The sequence below is a fragment of the Peromyscus maniculatus genome, chromosome 3, assembly GCF_049852395.1.
Source record: "Peromyscus maniculatus bairdii isolate BWxNUB_F1_BW_parent chromosome 3, HU_Pman_BW_mat_3.1, whole genome shotgun sequence".
Classification (NCBI taxonomy): Eukaryota; Metazoa; Chordata; class Mammalia; order Rodentia; family Cricetidae; genus Peromyscus; species Peromyscus maniculatus.
In genome coordinates, this window is record NC_134854.1 from 94,390,626 (window position 1) to 94,409,173 (window position 18,548).

An 18,548-nucleotide genomic window follows, 5' to 3' on the forward strand; every position below is an offset into this window, starting at 1 on the left:
TTCCTGCAGAACTGGGAGAAATGAAGGAGCAGCCAAAGAGCAGTCTTTCCTTAATCTCACTGGCCCTGACCAGCCTCAGGCCAACTTCAAGGTTAAAAGGAGCTTGTTTTTAAGGACTGTGCAAAAGGTATGATCAGAAAGTCAAAAGATTTGTAACTCAGGGAGAAATAGATTAAGCAGTGCTGTGTTTGTGCTTATCAAAGGCTAAAATGTGGGCTGGGAGAGCTAGCTCAGTAGTCAAAAGTGCTGGGTGCTCCTCCAGAGGACCCAGATTGAGTTCTCAGCACCCACATGGCGGCTCACTACAGCCTATAACTCCAGCTCCAGGAGATCTGATGCCCTGTTCTGGACTCCTAGGGAACCAATCAAGCGTGTGGTGCGTAGTCACACATGCAAGCGAAGCAGCATCTTTACACACAAAATAAAAAATAATTTAAAGAAAAAGCCATTTAAAACATGACTTACTCATTTTACATCCTGACCGCAATTTCCCCTCCTTCCTCTCTTCCTGGTATCCCCTCCCCTACTTGCCCATCCCTCTCAATCCACTCCTCCTCTGTTTCTATTCAGAAAAGGGCAGGCTTCCCATGGGTATCAACCAAACATGGCGTATCCAGTTGCAGTCAGACTAGGCTCCTCCCCTTGGATTAAGGCTGAGCAAGGCGACCAAGTGTGAGGACCAGGGTCCCAAAAGCTAGCAAAAGAGTCAGAGACAGCCCCTGTTCCCACTGTTAGGAGTCCCACAAGTAGAGCAAGCCACACAATTGATACACATATGCAGAGGGCCTGGGTCGGTCCCGTGCAGCCTTCCTGGTGGTCAGTTCAGTCGCTGTGAGCTCCTGTGAGCCCAGGATAGCTGTTTCTGTAGGTTTTCTCATGGTGGCCTTTGACCCCTCTGGCTTGTACAGTCAATCCTTCCTCCCTCTCTTCAACAGGATTCCTGGAACTCAGCCTAACGTTTGACTGTGTTTCCATCAGTTGCTGGATGAAGGCTCTCTGATGACAGCTGAGCTAGGCACCAGTCTGGGGTTTAGGATGCTGGCCTGGCCTTTTTGGAAAAAGTTGCTTTTTTAAAAGACTGAAGTGTTAAGGAAAAAAATTAAATTGCAAGTCGTGGCTGGGCATGTGCTTGCCTATAACGCACCAAGCTCTGGGTTTGATCTCCAGCATTCTATAAACCAGATTTGGTGGTAGATGCCTGAAATCCTAGCACTGGGGAGCCAGCAGCAGAAGGGTCAGAAGTTCAAAGCCCTGGTCTGATATATAGGGATTTTGTTTGTTTGTTTGTTTTGGCTTTTTGAGACAGGGTTTCTCTGTGTAGCTCTGGCTGTCCTGGAATTCACTCTGTAGACCAAGCTGGCCGCAAACTCAGAGATCTGTCCAGCCCTGCCTCCTGAGTTCTGGGATAAAAGGCGTGTACCAACACTGCCTCGTTACTCTATAGTGAGTTTAAGGCCAGTGTTTACCACATGAGACCCTGTCTAAAAACAAAATGAAACAAAAAGACAAACTGAGCTGGCACTGTGGCTTAGGGCTGTGATCCCAACACTTAAGAGGATGAGGCAGGAGGATTGACTGAATTTGAGACCAGCCTGGGCTACATAGTAAATTCCAGGATAGCCTAAGCTAGTCTACAATGCTACAAAGCGAGACTTGGTCTCAAAAAAAAAAAAAAAAAAAAAAAAAAAAAAGTATGTATGTCATATGAATCTCACTCCAATGTAAAAGGAAAGCAGCGTCTCATGGGAAGTGCTAACTCCAGCTTTTTTCTGTTCTAAACTCTTCATGAGGAACTTGCAGGTCTGTTCCAGTGCTGCGGATGCTCCTGTGCCTCCAGCATTGTGGAGCCTTCTGGAGCTTCTGTGGCGAAATCACCAAACCGGTCTCCCACCTTCCCGGCTGTCCTTGACATCCCAAATGAGGCCTCTTTTTTTTTTTTTTTTTTTTTTTTTTTTGGTTTTTCGAGACAGGGTTTCTCTGTGTAGCTTTGCGCCTTTCCTGGGACTCACTTGGTAGTCCAGGCTGGCCTCGAACTCACAGAGATCCACCTGGCTCTGCCTCCCGAGTGCTGGGATTAAAGGCGTGCGCCACCACCGCCCGGCGAGGCCTCTTAACCAAAGTGTCAGGGGCTTTTTCGCTGGGGCTGAGCCGCTGTGAGGACAGACCACAGGTTTCCAAGCTTGGACACAGCACCTCAGAGTGGGCTGGCAGAGAGCGGGTAGGCACAGCATGGCAAAGCTGACCAAGAGGGGCTATTTGGTACTTCCCTGCCCTCCCTGGAATCAGGAGCATGGTTCCAGAATCTGGCCTCTATTTAGTCTCAAACTTTGTGTCTCTTAACCCTGCCCTTCCCTCACATCCTCCCAACAACAGGTTGTTTCTAATTCTGGAAAGGCTGTGGAGGAAACAGGGACAGAGGTAGCCAAGAACCCTTCCCACAAACCGATGCAGACCGGGAAAGAACAGCCGTGACGAAGAACCTGGTGGGGAGGAGGGGTCCAGAAGACAGAAAGCTCATTGTGCTTCAGGCTCTGTCCTGTGACATTGACTGTGACTAGCATGGGACTCCGGGAAGAGATGCTCGCCCCCGCCCCCTCAGAACAGCTGAGAACCAGGGCCCTATAAAGACCCAGAAGAGCAAGGGTGGACAAAAGACAAGCAACAAAGGAAAAGCTGACGAGCTCCTTCAACTTTTGGCTCTGAGTTATACCAAGGCCATAGAAGAGACACGGCAGAAAAGGCCTTGAACCAGGCCCTAAATAACACGTCACATCTTCCCAAACACATCCAGGAGAATAGTTAAGGGACATGATAGGATCCAAGGAGGACGCTGAATCCTGCATCCTACCCTAAAGTGCTGTGGAGGTTTTGATTCTCCTTGTGGTAAGATCCCTAGGAAATCCCTCCTCTAGGGGCCTGTGACAATGAACAGTGTGGTATGAAGCAAAACAGGAGGGCTTGAGAGATAGCTCAGCAGGGAAAGTTCTGGTTATGCATGCATGAGGGCCTGAGTTAAGATTCCCATGCCCATGGAAAAGTGTGACCCATACTTCTGTAACCTCAGCACTATGGAGACAGGTAGATCCCTGAAGCTCATGGGCCAGCCATCCTAGCCAAATTGATGAGCTCCAAGTTTAGTGAGTGACACCATCTCAAAAAGTATGGTGAGGGCTGGAGCTGTAAACCAGCAGTAGAGTGCTTATCTCACACACATGATGCCGTAGGTTCAGTTACCAGTACTGGCAGGAAGAAAAACAGGGCCCCCTAGATAGTAAGGTGGAAAACAATGAAGACATCCGACGATGACCTCTGGCCTCCACACATATGCACGCACAGGTACACATGCACCTGCATTCATCCACACAGATGTGCATCCACACAGATGTACAAGATGGGAGGGAGGGAGGGAGGGAGGGAGGAAGATGGAGAGCTGGCTCTTTGGTTAAGAGTGCAAACTTGCTGGGCAGTGGTGGCGCACGACTTTAATCCCAGCATTTGGGAGGCAGAGGCAGGAAGATCTCTGTGAGTTCGAGGCCAGCCTGGTCTGCAGAGTGAGTTCCAGGACAGCCAGGGCTACAAAGCCTGTCTTGAAAACAAAACAAAACAGAAAAAGAGTGCAAACTGTTCAACAATTTAGCTGCCTAAAGAAGACCTAAACAAGGACAACATCAATAGATCTGCGGACACGGAAGGGGAAATCTCAAAGGGCCCCATCCCTAGACAGAGAACTACAGGCAACTGAGGGATGCTGAGAGAGGGAGAATCAGTCTTCCCCAGAGAAGAGCTCCTTAACTGGTTATCCAGTACCAAGTGGTCAGTCCTGAAGTCATATGCATGCAATCAACACCAAACAGACTCAGCAGGCTATATTTGTGTGTGTGTGTGTCCATGTACGCATGTGTATATATGTGCATGTGTGTGTGTAAAACAATAACAACTAAAGGAAAGGAGGCTATGAATTTGCGAGGGAGTGAAGGGAGCGTGGGGAGGCTGAAGGGAAGGGGCAGACAGAATTATTGATTCTAGCTGGGCATAGTGATTCACATCTGTAATCCAGGTGTGCAAAGCCCCTGAGCTGCCATCTTTCCTCTATAGCTATGCTCTCTATCTTTGCACCATCTTGGTCCTAGACTGGGAGAAACCAGTCGGGAGGGGGTCCTCAGGAAGAGAGAAACCGAAGGGCAAAGGGCGGAAGAGAAAGGAGGGACGTGCTCATACACTTAGGGACACTGAAAGGTCTTTATTGCCCGCCAGCCACCAGCAGGGTCCTCTGGGTCTCTAACCCACTCTCAGGACCCCTGAGATGCAGCCACAGTCCAGCTCTCTCCTCCCGGGGGATCAAGGTGCTTCTGGGGCAGATGTCGCAGAAGGCCCTCATGGGGACCAAGCAGCATTTCTGTGGAGGAGGACAGGAGAGGGCCCCTCTTGGCACACATCAGGGAGGGTTACCCCTGAAGAGTAGGGGGCCTGAGAGGGGCTCTAAGTGGGGATGGTGCCGGTGGCAAAGAGCACAATGAGGATGATGATGATAAGGACAATCACACAAATGATGACAATCATCTTCACATTCTTCCACCAGAACTTCCGGGCCACCTTCTGCGATGTTGTCTTGAAGTGTTCAGACTGTTAGGGACAAGATAAAGTCGTGACCCAGTGAGTCCTTCCTTCAGAACGAGAGTACAGATGGAGGCCCACATGCCATAGTGTAGATGTTTACACTGTAAATTGAGGACCTGAAACACAGACTGGAGCTATGGTATAGCTACCTCAAAATAAACAAACAAACAAATAAATCTTTCCTGTTACAATGGGAATGGAAAGATATTTTTGTTTTGTTTTTTTTGTTTGTTTGTTTTTTTGTTTTGTTTTGTTGAAACAGGGTTTCTCTGTGTAACAGCCCTGAATGTCCTGGAACTTGCTTTGTAGACCAGGCTGGCCTCAAACTCAGAAAGATACGCCTGCCTCCACCCCCTGAGTGCTGGGATGAAAGGTGTACTCCACCATGTCCAGCTGTGGGAATGGAAAGGCTTTTAAAATATTTTTATAACATTGATTTGTGTCTCTGTGTTGCCATATGCACCACACTGCTCATGTGGTGGGCAGAGGGCAATTCGCAGGAAAGGTGCTCATTTTCCATTCTGTGTCCTGGGGATTGAACTCATGGAATCAGGCATGATGATAAGAGTCTTTACCCCTGGAACTATCTCTCTGGGTTTTGTCTGTCTGTTTTGTTTTAACTTTTGAGACAGGGTCTCACTATGTATCCCTGACTGGCCTGGAACTTTGGAGATCTGTCTGTCTCTGCCTGCTGAGTGCCACAGTGCGCTACCCTTCTACCTCGATCAATCCCTTTCCACAACAAGCTGTAAGCCAAGTTCAGGGCTAGAATTCTTGAGCTCATGGGCATCCCTTCGAGCATGGCAGGGGCCAGGACTTCCCTTCCTTCCTTTTTCTTTCTTTCTAGCCAGGATCTCATATAGCAAAGACTGGCCTCCTTTCCTATGTAGAAAAGGATGACCTTGAACTTTTAAAAGTCTGTCCTTCCACCAAACACGTGCATCCCAGGTATGGAACTCGAGTCCTTAGGCTCGGCAGCAAGTGCCTTCACCTCCTGAGCCATCTTGACGGCCTGGCTTTGAATTTCTGATCCTCTTGCCGCTACCTTCCAAGAGCTGGGATTACAAGCATGTACCACAATGCTCTGTTTATATGTTGTCAGGGACTGAACCCAGGGTTTCACGAACTCTAGTCAAGAACTCTGCCATATCCAGGCTCCCTTCTTTTTCTTGCCCCCCGCCCCAGCCTGCACACTGAGGGGTGTTTTACATATGCTCACAACCCAGGTTTGTTTGGTAGGCAGAGCCATCTGGCCCTTGGAGAGCAGACCCACGGACGGAGGGGTACAGGAATGTGCCCCAGATGGGAACATCTCCTGGCTCTATGACAGTTCGTCTTCTAGGGACTGTGGCAGCTGGAGGCAGAATCAGGGCACTACAGAAGGTTGAGAGAGTAAGAAAATGCCTCCTGCTCCCCCAGGCTGACTCACAGACACGAAGCCTCTGTGTACCCAGCTTACGTGCAGGAGGCACTAGATTCCACGATTGCACACAGGGCCCAGAAAGACAGAGTTCTCCACAGCGTGTGGAAACTGAGGCTCCCGCCGTGGCTGGTGCCCGACTTCCTTCCTCCCTGAGCAGCTGGCCTAAGCAAGATGTGTAGGAGATATTATTCTGGTCTTTGGCAGGCAGAGGGATCCTGGGATCAAAGAATCTCACTGTTCTTCTCAGTTGTGTTTTAAACAGACTCAGCAAAACTCTGTTTTCCTACTCCCAGCCTAATAACTCGTGGAAAATGCTGAAAGCCAAGGACCGCTTCCCCAGTGCTCATAGCGTTGCCTTGGGGACGCCAGCTCCAAATGACTGTCAAGGGCTTCAAAAGAAGAATCAGCTTCGTGCCCCCAAAGAAGCCTAAGAATGCAGCAGTCGACTGAACGACTGACCTGTCTCAGGAATGGTTCTGTGGGTGAACGCCCCCCCCAAGCCCAGATGGACCCACTCACTGGGCTCTGTACCAACCAGCCGAGTAGCATGGAACCAGAAGAGGAGACTCAACAGTTCCCTGAAAGGCAAGAGGCCAGTAGACACGGTAGTCTACCACCCCTTCTGCTCATGTTCCCCCTCCAGCCCCCCCAAACTCTCCCCTCCCCGGTGAGATCTCTCCGTCTACCCCAGTTTGCTCCCCATCTCACCGTGGCTTCCAAGTCCTCAGTCTTGTTTCGGAGATGGTCCAAGTTTTCCCCTCGGGCCAAGATTCTTTCCACATTCTGGGTCATGATATTCTTGACTCCCTCCACCTCACTCTGCAGGTTCCTAACTCGGTCATTTCCGGCACCCCCACTGGCTTCCTCCTGGATGTCAATACAGGGGTTAATTAGACCAAGCGGCGAGGATCCAAGAGGCCAGAGGAAGTTGGAAGAGCTAAAGTAGATTTTAGCCATTTCTAATACTTTACAAAGAGAATGTTCTTTGTCAATGTTCATGGGTGTGTGTGTGTGCACGCACATGTGTGTAACCTGGCATGGAGGGCCAGAGATCAGCTTCAGGTGGTCAGGTGTCATTCCACAGGTGCCTTCTACCTTGCTTTTTTTTTTTTCTTCCTCCCCCTCCCAGGCTGGGTCTCTCCCGTTGGCCTGGGGCTCTCAGATTAGGCTAGCCAGCAAGCCCCAGGGATCAGCTTATCTCGACCATCCCAACGCATCACACCTAGTGCTTGTGGCTACCACACCTGGATTTTTTTTTTTTTTTTTGATGTGGATCTGGGGATTCAACTCAAACCTCCGTTCTTACGTGGCAAGCACTTACCCACTGAGCCACCCCACCAGCTTTATTTATTTACTTATTTATTTGAGACAGGGTCTCATGGAGCCTGGGAAGGCCTCAAACTTCCTTCCGAAATAGGATGACCTTGAACAACTGATCCTCCTGCCTCTACCTCCCCCGGTGCTGAGATTACAGGTGCGCACCACCACTCCTGGTTTATGAGCTGCTGGGGATGGAACCCAGAGCATCACACATGCCAGGCAAACATTCTATCAACTGAGCCACACTCTCAGTCCTGCCCAAGTGCAATATATGTGTATTATCTGTCAGTGGGTGTGGGATGGGGAATATGCATGCACACCACAGCGTTCGTGGGGAGGTCAGAGGGAAACTTCCACCAGCGGATTGATGTCTTCTGCAGGGGCTGCGGATGGAAGTGGGAGGGATCTTGAACTCAGGCCGGCAGGCTTGCGCTGCAGGCGCCTTTTACCTGCCAAGCCATTTTGGCTGCCACATCGGTGCATTTTTAAGTCCCAGAAAATGAGATTTTGTTCTGGACTGTCATGCGCCTTCTTTGGGGGGATTTTCAGGGTCCCTGACAAGGAAAATCAACACACACCTATCACTAAAAGTGTGAGAGCCGGCCAGCAGAGCACCCTTGCCTGGCCCAACCCGAGTGCCTCTCCAGACAGCTGTTGTCGAGTTGTTCTGGTTCCGGCCTGCTGCGCAGTGCACCCGCGGTTCAGTGGCTGTGGCCCCCAGAAGGCATCATGTGCCGTTGGACCGCACCTTCTGCTTTAGCGCCTGGTGTCGGCCACACACCACCGCCTGCTTATGTAGATACTGAAAGTCCTCCCTGCTGCGGTCTCTCTATCCAGGAGGCCTCTAGATAAGGCTTTTGAACTCGGAGGGAAAAGGCATGGACTCCTCCCTTAGTGACCCAGGGGGCCTCAGGTACCAGCCACGGGTGTGGGCTGAAGCTAGACTGTCAGGGAGAACCGACGTCTGGCTGCTTTACAAACCCCGGCGCGGGTGCTAATGTTTCTAGAGAAGGGGCTGCTTCTGGTGGCCAGGCAGATCCTGTGGGTGTCCAGTGCGAGGCTAAGGGGGAGAACTCCGGCCCGCTGGGCTGGAATCTGAGCTCCAAAGAGCAGGGGCACTTGTGGCCCAGTAATGTCACGACACCGGGCTCAGGCCCAGCTGGAGGAGGCGGAGGAGGGGGAGGGCGCGGCGCAGCAGCTTGGCTTGGAATTCGGCCCCCCCCCAACCCCCACCGAAACCCTCATCGGATCCAGCTCCGAGGTCACAGGAGGAAGGCGGTGGAGAAGTGTCAGGAACCCCTGGCCCGGAGCGCAGAGCTATTTGTGGACGAGTTGTCAAAAGTAAAGAGACAGAGGCAGCGCTGGCCCCATAGGGCCAGCCCTCTGACTGTCGCCAACTTACCTAACTGGACACAGGCAACCCCCAAACCCAATCCCCCTCTCGTAGCCCCCCTAAATCTCTCTTTTCCTAGTCCTCCACCCCACTCACCATGTCTCGGAGCACTTGGGCCTCTCAAAGCAGTACTCGCCGAGTCTGTTTCCACTCAAGGCAGCCACAGCTTCACTTCCTGCTTACTCCAACTTTCTGCCCGCCTCCTGCCCATCCCGCGACTCCAGCCTCTCCAGCTCCGGCCACACCTAACTGCAGGTTTCTCCAGGTAGGCGTCCGCTCTCTGCTGCCCTCCCAGTCTCCTCCCAAACAAAAGCTTAAGCTTAAAGCCACAGAGTACTCTGGACGGGGCGGGGGCGGGGGTGGGGGCGGGGGTGGAGGTGGGGGAGCGTCTAAGTCGTCCAGAAGGTGAAAAGAAAGGATCAACCAACCCTCCTAAGTTTTCAGACACCCGTGACCTCTCCTTTTTATGCTTCAGAGAAGTAATTCTAGTTTCCAGGGACTTAAATTAGCCTTGTTCAGATAGAAACGAATGCCCGGGCGAAAATATCTCGCTGGGCAACCTTTGTCCCCCAGGGCCATCCTGGGTAAGAAAAAAGCACTAAAATCCCCAGAACACGGGGCTGGAGAGATGGGTCAGCAGTTAAAGAGCACCCGCTTCTCTTGCAGAGGATGGAAGTTCAATTCCCTGCACCCACATCTGCTGCTCACAAATGCCTGTAACTGCAGCTGGGGGGGGGGGGTGCGGGGGGGTGGACGATGACTGGGTGCCCTCTTCTGGCCTCTGTGGGTATGTGAACACACATGCGCATACACACACATGCCCATAATTAAAATTGTTAAAATCTCTAGGTAAGTCCCAGGTTGGCCTTGAGGGAATCTTGGTCCTCCTCCTCCTCCTCCTCCCAGGGCTTTTCAGGTGCTGAGGCTGACCTTAGGCTGTGGGGAGGAGGGCAGGGGGAGGAGGGCAGGGCAGGCCACCTTAGCAGTGTCCACAGGACAGAAGATTGTCAGGAAGTGATGGCTCACTCACCAGCCCCTCCTTCCCTGCTGTAGTTCCCTCCAAAGGTCACCATGGGGGTTGGCGAACCTGGTCAGTTGTCACAGATTTGTCCAGTGGATTAGGAGGGGGCCCGGGGTGAAGGGTTTTTCCACCACATGTGGCTCTCCGCCAGAGAAAATCTGCTCTTCTCCGGAAGGAGTTTGTCAAGACAGAACAATAACAGGGCACCAAGAGAACAGACATTCTTTCCCACCCCAGAAGAAATAACAACGCCAAGGAGGAAATCTTAGCTCCTCCAACAAATAAGAGCATGGGGTGGGGGGGTGTTAATAAATTTAGAATCCCTGTATCATTTTGAGAAACTTTGGTGTTTTCCCTTGTGCGTGCTCAGGGACTCATGGGCGAACTGCATCTCCAAACACTGCACTATTAGCTTTACAGAACTAAAGCAAGGCAACTAGTAACACTTTTTAAATAGATCTTTTTTTTAAAGGATTGTTTTTATTATTTCTAATTATGTGTATGTGTGTGTATGCCTGAGGTCAGAGGTGTCAGGTTTCCTGGTGAGTTAAAGGCAGTTGTGAGCTGTCTGATGTGGGAGCTGGGAACTGAACTTTCTCTGCAAGGGTATGCTGTGGGATTTGCACACTGTGTGAAGATGTATTGCTGTGATGGTTGTCATAAAAAGCTGAATGGCCAATAGCTAGGCGGGAGGTATAGGCAGGACTTTGAGGGGGCGGAGAAAGGAAGAGACGGAGGAATCTAGGCACACAGGAGACATGGAGAGGAAACAAGAGGTGCAAGATGGAAGAGAGGTAACACCATGTGATAGAACGTAGGTTAATATAAATGGGTTAATTTAAGTTATAAGAGCTGGTTAGGAACAAGCCTAAGCTATAGGGCACGCTTTCATAAATAATAAGTCTTTGTGTCATTACTTGGTAGCTGCCAGGTGGGACAGAAAGAGATCCCTTACAAGAGTAATACCTGGCCGGGTGGTGGTGGCGCACGCCTGTAATCCCAGCACTCGGGAGGCAGAGGCAGGCGGATCTTTGTGAGTTCGAGACCAGCCTGGGCTACCAAGTGAGTTCCAGGAAAGGCGCAAAGCTACACAGAGAAACCCTGTCTCGAAAAACCAAAAAAAAAAAAAAAAAAAAAAAAAAAAAGAGTAATACCTGTTCTCAGCTACTGAGCTATCTCTCCAGCTCCCTCGGAATGCCTTAAAATTGCGCAATCTCTTTCTTTCCCGGTAAAGCAAAAGAAAAATCTAGAATAAACAGGAATGAGATTACAACAGAGAATGTTTCTACACCTGATCTTAGCCCAAAGGCCAAGAGGTGAGGAGAATGTAGTTCTAGATGAGGTCCTTAGGGTGCTGCGATTCTCTCCTCAAGAGGCAGGACTCAAATGGTCACAAAGAAGGGATTGGGGTCTGGAGAGATGGCCCATCCATGAAAAGCATGTGCGATTCTTCCAGAGGACCCAAATTTGATTTCCAGCACCCATATCAGGCAGCTTGTTACCTGTGACTCTAGCTCCGAGGGGTTTTTTATGCCCTCTTCTGGCCCCAGCACACCCTATACTTATGTGCACAAATACACACACACACAGACATACACAGCTAAAGAATAATAGTAATACACAAGTGGATCTCTGTGAGTCTGATGCCAGCCTGGTGTTCTTATCCAGTTCCAGGGCTACGTGGTGAGATTGTCAAAAATAATAAAAGTTAAATTAAATTAAATATTTTTAAAAAGGAAGAATTATATTTTAAAAGAGTCATCTTAAACTGCAGGGGTGTCTACAAGATAAAACCCACCTAGGCTAGGTATGGTTGCAAATGCCTTTAATCCCAGCACTTGAGAAGCAGAGGCAGGAGGATATCAGTGAGTCTGAAGGTGGCTGGTCTACAAAGTGAGTTCCAGAGCAGCCAGGACTACATAGAGAGACTCTGTCTTTGGAGTCCTAGGTTCTGTCCTAAGACCTCCCACCCCCAAATCCTTGTTCTCTACTTGTACTGTCCAAGATAATGGTGACTATATGTGGCCACTGAGCATTCACAGTATGGCTAGTGAGAACTGAGGCTATAAAAGGCATGTCATGTTTCAAAAACTTAGTACAAAATGCTACTTTCATAAATTTCGTTAATATTTTATAGCCTGGTGTGCTGTTCCATACATTGTAATCCCAGAATTCAGGGATCTGAGGCTGGGGCAATCACATTCAAGGTTACCTCGAACTACATAGGCAGACCATGTTTTCAATCAATCAGTCAATTAACCAATCAATCCATCAGCCAACCAACCAACTGAGGGCATGTTGAAATGATGTTTTTGGATGCATCCAGTTAACAGAAAGATACACATGTACCGCCAAGCTTGCTTTCATATGGTGCTGGGTTCGAATCTAATGCTTCCCACAGCGCCAGCTGAGGACCATCGGAACAACACCTCCAGCCTCTTACAGTTTTTGTTTGCCTAGCTGAAAAAACTAAACTGCACAACTAATAAAAGCTTCACTCACCGCCTTGCCGGGCGGTGGTGGCGCATGCCTGTAATCCCAGCACTTGGGAGGCAGAGGCAGGCGGATCTCTGTGAGTTCGAGGCCAGCCTGGGCTACCAAGTGAGTTCCAGGAAAGGCGCAAAGCTACACAGAGAAACCCTGTCTCGAAAAACCAAAAAAAAAAAAAAAAAAAAAAAAAAGCTTCACTCTTTTTTCCTTGGAGATGGGTGCTGGAGTCAGGGTCACTTGAACCCAGGGTCAGGTGCATGCTAGGTAAGAACCTACTGTCAAGTCACACCTTCAGCCTCATTTCATTATTTTTAAAGACTTAGAAGGCACTGGAATCCCTGGAACTGTTGTGAGCCACCTGATGTGGGTGTAGCCAACTGAATTTAGGGCAGTTTGTACTCTCAACTGTGAGCAACCTCTCCAGTCCTCTCTTTTGGATTTATTATTTTTTATTTTATTTTATATTTTCAGACGGAGTCTCATAATGTAACTCAAGTAGCCTGAAATATGATATGTCATCCAGGCTGACCTGAAACTCAGTGATCTTCCCTCCTCAGAGTCCTAAATTTGGGGATTATAGGTGTGAGCCAAATGTAACAGGAATTCCTAAAAATGGTCTTTTAATAAAAAACCCAGAGCCAGATATTGGGGTAAATGCTAAAAGATCAGAAAGACAAAGGAACAAGCCACTGCCATGTCTTACCTCCAGGACTCCACAGCCTGAAAAAGCTTCAGTTCCTGTCTCCTCACGCCTTATATAATTTTCTCCACCCAACCATATCACTCCCTTCTTAGTGCCGGGATTAAAGGTGTGTGACTGCCAAGTGCTGGGATTAAAGGTGTGTGCCACGACTGTCTGCCTCTGTTTCTCTCCTAGACTGAGTCAGTCTCATGTAGTCCAGGGTGGCTTTGAACTCACAGAGATCCAGACAGATCTCTGCTTCCCTAGTGCTAGGATTAAAGGTGTGTGCTACCACTGCTTGGCTTCTGTGTTTAATCTAGTGGCTTGTTCTGTCCTCTGATCTTCAGGCAAATTTTATTAGGGTACACAATATATCACCACAGCCAAATGCCCAAGTGTTCCTCCCTCCCTCCCCGCTTTCTTAGAACTCCCCAGACTCTGGGCTGACTGGGTGTAGCCTGTTGAGATTGTTTTCTGTGGGCTTTTCTTTCTGGAAGGAAGAGGATGCTCTGCTTCAGTGACTTTTCTGTGCCTCTTGCTAAGGTGTGATTTTTTTTCTCCCTGAGACCAGGTCTTAGGTAGCCTGGCTGGCCTGGAGCTCACTAGGCAGCTGAGAATGATCCTGCTGTCTTCACCCATTGGTACTGGGATTACAGGCTCACAATGCATACCCCGGGAGGGGGAACTCACCCTGAGTGACAGCAGCTTTGTAAGGAATGAGGGCAGTAGACCATAGGTCAGGCTAGGGGAGCCGTGGTTTAAGGATGGTTTCAGTCTCTAGTGAACGGAAGACTTGGGATCCTCTGCTGTGCCTGCCGACTCAGCTGGGGAACCTCAGTTTCCCTCTGGAGCTTTCAGTTTCTGCTTCTGCAAATAGGAAGGGCAATGAAGACTGCTTGCAAAATCATTTCTTATGCTGAGCACGTGGCTCACTCCTGTGATCCCAGCGTGTGAAGGCCAAGAAGGAGGATGGATTACTGTGAGTTTGAGGCCAGCCTGGGCTACACAATGAGCTTGAGGCCAGCCTAGGCTAACAGAGTCTCACAGACAAAAAAAAAAAAAAAAAAAAAAGTCAGGCATGGCAGCAAATTCCTGTACTCTTAGTACTGGAGAGGCAGAGGCAAAAGGATCAGGAGTTCAAGGCTAGCCTCCGCTATATAGCTATAGCCAGACTCTGTCTAAAAACAAGCAGAACCAATGAGAAAACAGCAAGTGAGAAAAGGGGAGAAAATGGAGTGAGAAAATAGGGAAGAGGAATATTACAGCCTAAGAGGACAACTGTTTTTAGGCTGGCCGGGTTACATATCAAGACTTCATCTCTTAACAAACAAAGTTGGACGTGATGGTTCATGCATGCAATTCTAGCAGTCGAGCAACAGTTGAGTTGGAGGCCAGCCTGGGCTACATAATGTGTTCCAGGCTAGATTGAGCTAAAGAGTAAGAAAGTCTTGGTCTTGCCGGGCAGTGGTGGTGGCGCACGCCTTTAATCCCAGCACTTGGGAGGCAGAGGCAGGAGGATCTCTGTGAGTTCGAGGTCAGCCTGGGCTATAGAGTGAGTTCCAGGAAAGGCGCAAAGCAGCACAGAAAAACCCTGTCTCAAAAAAAAAAAAAAAAAAAAAAAAAAAAAAGGAAGTCTTGGTCTCAAAAACAAACAAATTCAACCAAACAATCATACTTCAGTCTAGATGTCGGGCTTGGGGAGAGCCAGGGAGCTTAGTCTCCTTTGGATGACAAGTTAAATGCCCTGTGTGATTGCGCTTCAGGAAGGCCTGTTGTTCAGGAGAAATGTGTGGTGGGTCTGTCACACTTAGGGCCACTTTCATACTTTACATGCTTCCTTTGTCAAGTTGTTTTGTAGGATAGCCTTGTTTTTGGTCTGGTATTTAAAAATAAAACTATCTTGGGAAGAAATTCAAACAAAATAAAAACAAGGCGGCTGGTGTGGAGTGTGGTGACACATGCCTGTAAAGCCTCCACATTGGAGGGGGCAGTGGTGAGGCAGGAGAGCTAGCCTGGGCTACAGTGTGAGCCAACAAACAACAAAACAAAGCAAGCATAGAAGCCAGGGCTTGGGCATAGCTCCGTGACTGTTTTTCTAGCCCAGGCCAAGTCCTGGGTTTGATCCCAGCGCCATGCCTGGGGTTGTCCATCCCTTCCTTCATTCTTGGTCATTTTGTATGCTCACTCTCTTCTTTTGACCAACTCCAGCTTCCCAGTGGATAGAACATGGTCTCTGCTCTGGACAACTTTCTCTATTTCCAAGCCTACCTTCCTGGTCCCATCCATTCCTTTAGAGACTACTTGCTGTGTCCCCCAAACAGACCTGAGTAAATTCACCTTGCCTCCCTGTTAAAGGCAGACTTCCTGGGTGTCTGCCCACTTTCCCAAACTTCCAGGACACAGCCGTCTCAGCTCTACCCATGCCCGTCCTCAAACACCCATTTCTGCTGAAGGGCTTCTTCATTCCTTGGGCCTGTGGACATTTTTTTCATATTTCTTTATTTCTGGAATTCCCCACAGGACTGGATTTGCTTCTTCTTCCCTCGTCTAAATCAATTTCCTTTTTCACACACGTGCATGTAGCCACATACACATTCTGCTTCTCCAAAACTTCTCTTTTTTATTTATTGTTGTTTGAAACTGTATTTGGCTATATAATCTTAGTTAGCCTTGAATTTATTTTTATTTTTTTAAAGATTTATTTATTTATTATGTATACAGTGTTCTGTCTGCATGTATACCTGCAGGCCAGAAGAGGGCATCAGATCTCATTATAGATGGTTGTGAGCCACCATTTGGTTTCTGGGACTTGAACTCAGGACCTCTGCAAGAGCAGCCTGTGCTCTTAACCTCTGAGCCATCTCTCTAGCCCCTTAGCCTTGAATTTATGATAACCCACCTGCCTCAACCTTGCCAGACCTAGGTTTACCAGCATGGGGCACCATGTGTGGTTTATATTTAAATTCTGAAACATAGTACTAGTTTTAAATTTATTTTATTATTTTTTTTAAGATGGATCTCTGAATTTGAGGGCAGCCTGGTTTATAGAATAAGCTCCTGACCAGCCAAGACTACCTACTGAGACCATCTCAAAAAACGAACAAAACAGACAAACACAGAACCTCACAAAACACTGAAGCCAGGTAGCATTTATTTGGGAGCTGTTTGGACATACTGCACTAGAGCACCCTAAAACAGTGCATGAGGCAAAGGCAGGGGCTTCTTTTGTTTTGCTTTTAACTGGGGATTTCCAGAGTGGCTTTTGGCGGCAGTCATTGCTTGGGCAGACATCCTAAATTGCAAACCTTCCTGTTAGTTATTGAGGGTACTCCTGCTGAGAAATGTCGAAGGCCAGCAGATACTGGCTTCAATTGTTTGCCCAAGCCTATTGGAACATTCTGTGGTTTAACCTTTTAGCAGGTCTGCGCGCAGGCCTTTTGCAATCTCCCAGGTCCACTTTAAAAACATCTTAATTGCTAGATGTGGGTAGTGGCATGGCACCTGCCATCCCAGCAACTTAGGAAGCTGAAGTCAGCCTGGGCAACATAGAAAGACCACATCTCAAGCTTAAAAAGAGAGAAACGCCTAGCACAAGAGTGGTGGTGCACACGTGCGATCTCAGCTCTCAGAAGCCTCGAGTGGAAAGATAAATAAATACCGGGCTAGCCTGGGCTGCTTAGTGAGGCCCTGTCTGAAAAAAAAAAATAGTAGTTTTAATGATTTAATTTTCCTTGGCAGATGGCAGGGGCTGTGTCCTCGGTCTGTGTTTTATGACATGGCTTCCCCACAGCTCATTCAGTGTTTTGGATGTCAAAGGTAGCGCGAATAAGGTAAATCAGGGAATCACTCTAGCAGCTGAGCTGCACCACCAGCCCGAATTCAAAACAAACAAACAAACAAACAAACAGAAACTTCTTGATTTTCTACGCCTAGTTCATTTTCCCCAGTGCTCCCACAGAATTTATTTAACGTTTATGACTTCCCACGTCACAATAGTGGTACCACTAGAGTTCTTAGGGGCAAAGCCTGGGCTCTAAAAGCCCCCGCAAGCTAGGCTTGGCCACCAATCCCCAGTACACCAATTAAAGAGACAAGTGATAGAAACAGAGAAAAGGAGATGGATCCAATGTGTCCACATCGGAGAGAGGAACAAATAAAGAGGTCACGTGACCCCCAAGTCCGCCTTTAGTGTATTGCCCTGAGGTTCAGATTCCAATAGAGGGCAAAACGGCACACAGAACTGAGCACACAGTCCTGGTCAGTGTGCACGCCCCCCTCGTCATGGACCCCTCACTGCCTCTACTCAAGTCTGGCCTGCAGTGTCCTCTGGTAAGGAGTCAGAATTCTATGAAATCTCTCCTGGGAGGCAACTTCTTCCTGGCTGACACCAGACTTCAGCCTGTTCCTTACTCTAGCTTGGGAATCCTGGAGAAATTGTAATTCTTTGGCACCAGTAGTCTGAGAGCCTAGGGAGGGGCACAAGTGTCTCTCTTTAGCAGACCTTCACTCCTATTAAGTAGATGGTTACAGAAGTTGCCTATTATTTCCATACCATTATTTTTTTTTTTACATTTGTGTGTGTGTGTGTGTGTGTGTGTGTGTGTGTGTGTGTGTGTGTGTGTTTTCACTCGCTCGCTCCAGTGGAGGTCAGAGGACAACTTGCAGGAATTGATTGTCTCCTTCCACCAAGTGGGTCCCAAGGATCAAATCGGGTCATTGGGCTTGGAAGCAGTCACTGAGCCATCCTGCCAGCCTTTGTATGGTCATAGTGCTCTATTGCTGTGAAGAGACTCCATGACCATGGCAACTCTTATAAAGGAAAGCATTTAACTGGGGGCTCGCTTACAGCTCCAGAGGCTTAGTCCATTGTCATCACGGTGGGGAGTCCGCATGGTGGCAGGCAGGCAGGCATGGTGCTGGAGAGGGAGCGAGAGCTTTACATACAGATTCTCAAGTAGCAAGCGGAGACACTGAGCCTGGCATGGGCTTTTGAACTCCCCTCCTCCAATAAGGACACACCTCTTAATTCTTCCCAGGAGTCCACCAACTGGGAACCACGTATCCCACATATATGAGCCTATGGGGGCCATTCTTAATCAAACCACCACAGTTATTGTTATTCTTATTAGTCCTGTGGCTTGAACTAGAACTTCATGCTTGCTGAGCACACACTTCTACTCAACCCCACTCTCCATCCCCCAGTCTATTGATACTGTTCTTGTCCTCCCCCGCCCCCCCTTTGCTTTTTAGACGGAGCCTCATATAGTCCAGGCTGGTCTCCAATTCAATATGTAGCCAAGGACGGTCTTGAACTCCTTACCCTCCTGCCTCTACCTGCCAACTCCTGGGATTACAAGAGTGAGCCACTTGTATGTAACAGACCAGAAGGTTAAACTTGGTGGAATTAACTTTGGGTGGTTGGGTACTTCTGAAGATTAAACTCAGAGCCTCATGCATGTTAGGCAACTACTTTACCACTGAGCTGCACAACCCAGAACCATCTTTGTGCATGGTCCTAGAAGAGTCAATACAAACTTTCCAAGCTGCACTAACTCCCGTTGGGCCACAGTTTTGTTTTGTTTTTTTAATTTTTTTTTTTCTG

The 18,548-nt window shown here is 48.7% G+C and overlaps 2 protein-coding genes across 2 annotated transcripts in view; one reads left to right on the plus strand and one right to left on the minus strand.

Moving 5' to 3' along the window:
- Positions 1–4,220: 4,220 nt before the first annotated feature.
- On the minus strand, positions 4,221–8,988 carry Vamp8 (vesicle associated membrane protein 8). Its single transcript, XM_006996004.4, has 3 exons — positions 8,850–8,988; positions 6,749–6,907; positions 4,221–4,623 (listed from the first exon to the last, which is right to left on the minus strand). Exons 1-3 carry the CDS (start codon positions 8,850–8,852, stop codon positions 4,480–4,482), a joined length of 306 nt encoding a protein of 101 aa, XP_006996066.1. The 5' UTR covers positions 8,853–8,988; the 3' UTR covers positions 4,221–4,479.
- The window catches only part of Ggcx (gamma-glutamyl carboxylase), a 45,093-nt gene continuing 35,429 nt past the window's right edge, over positions 8,885–18,548 (plus strand). The window contains exon 1 of the transcript XR_013049911.1: positions 8,885–9,018. The gene's annotated coding sequence lies outside the window, so the exon portion shown is untranslated. The remainder of the gene's footprint in view (positions 9,019–18,548) is intronic.

Bases quoted from the DNA above. Each gene is read 5' to 3' on its own strand.
- Vamp8 (XM_006996004.4), bottom strand. The intron at 4,624-6,748 runs GTGAGATGGGGA...TGTCCCTAACAG, and splicing joins CTGAGGACTTGGAAGCCACG to TCTGAACACTTCAAGACAAC.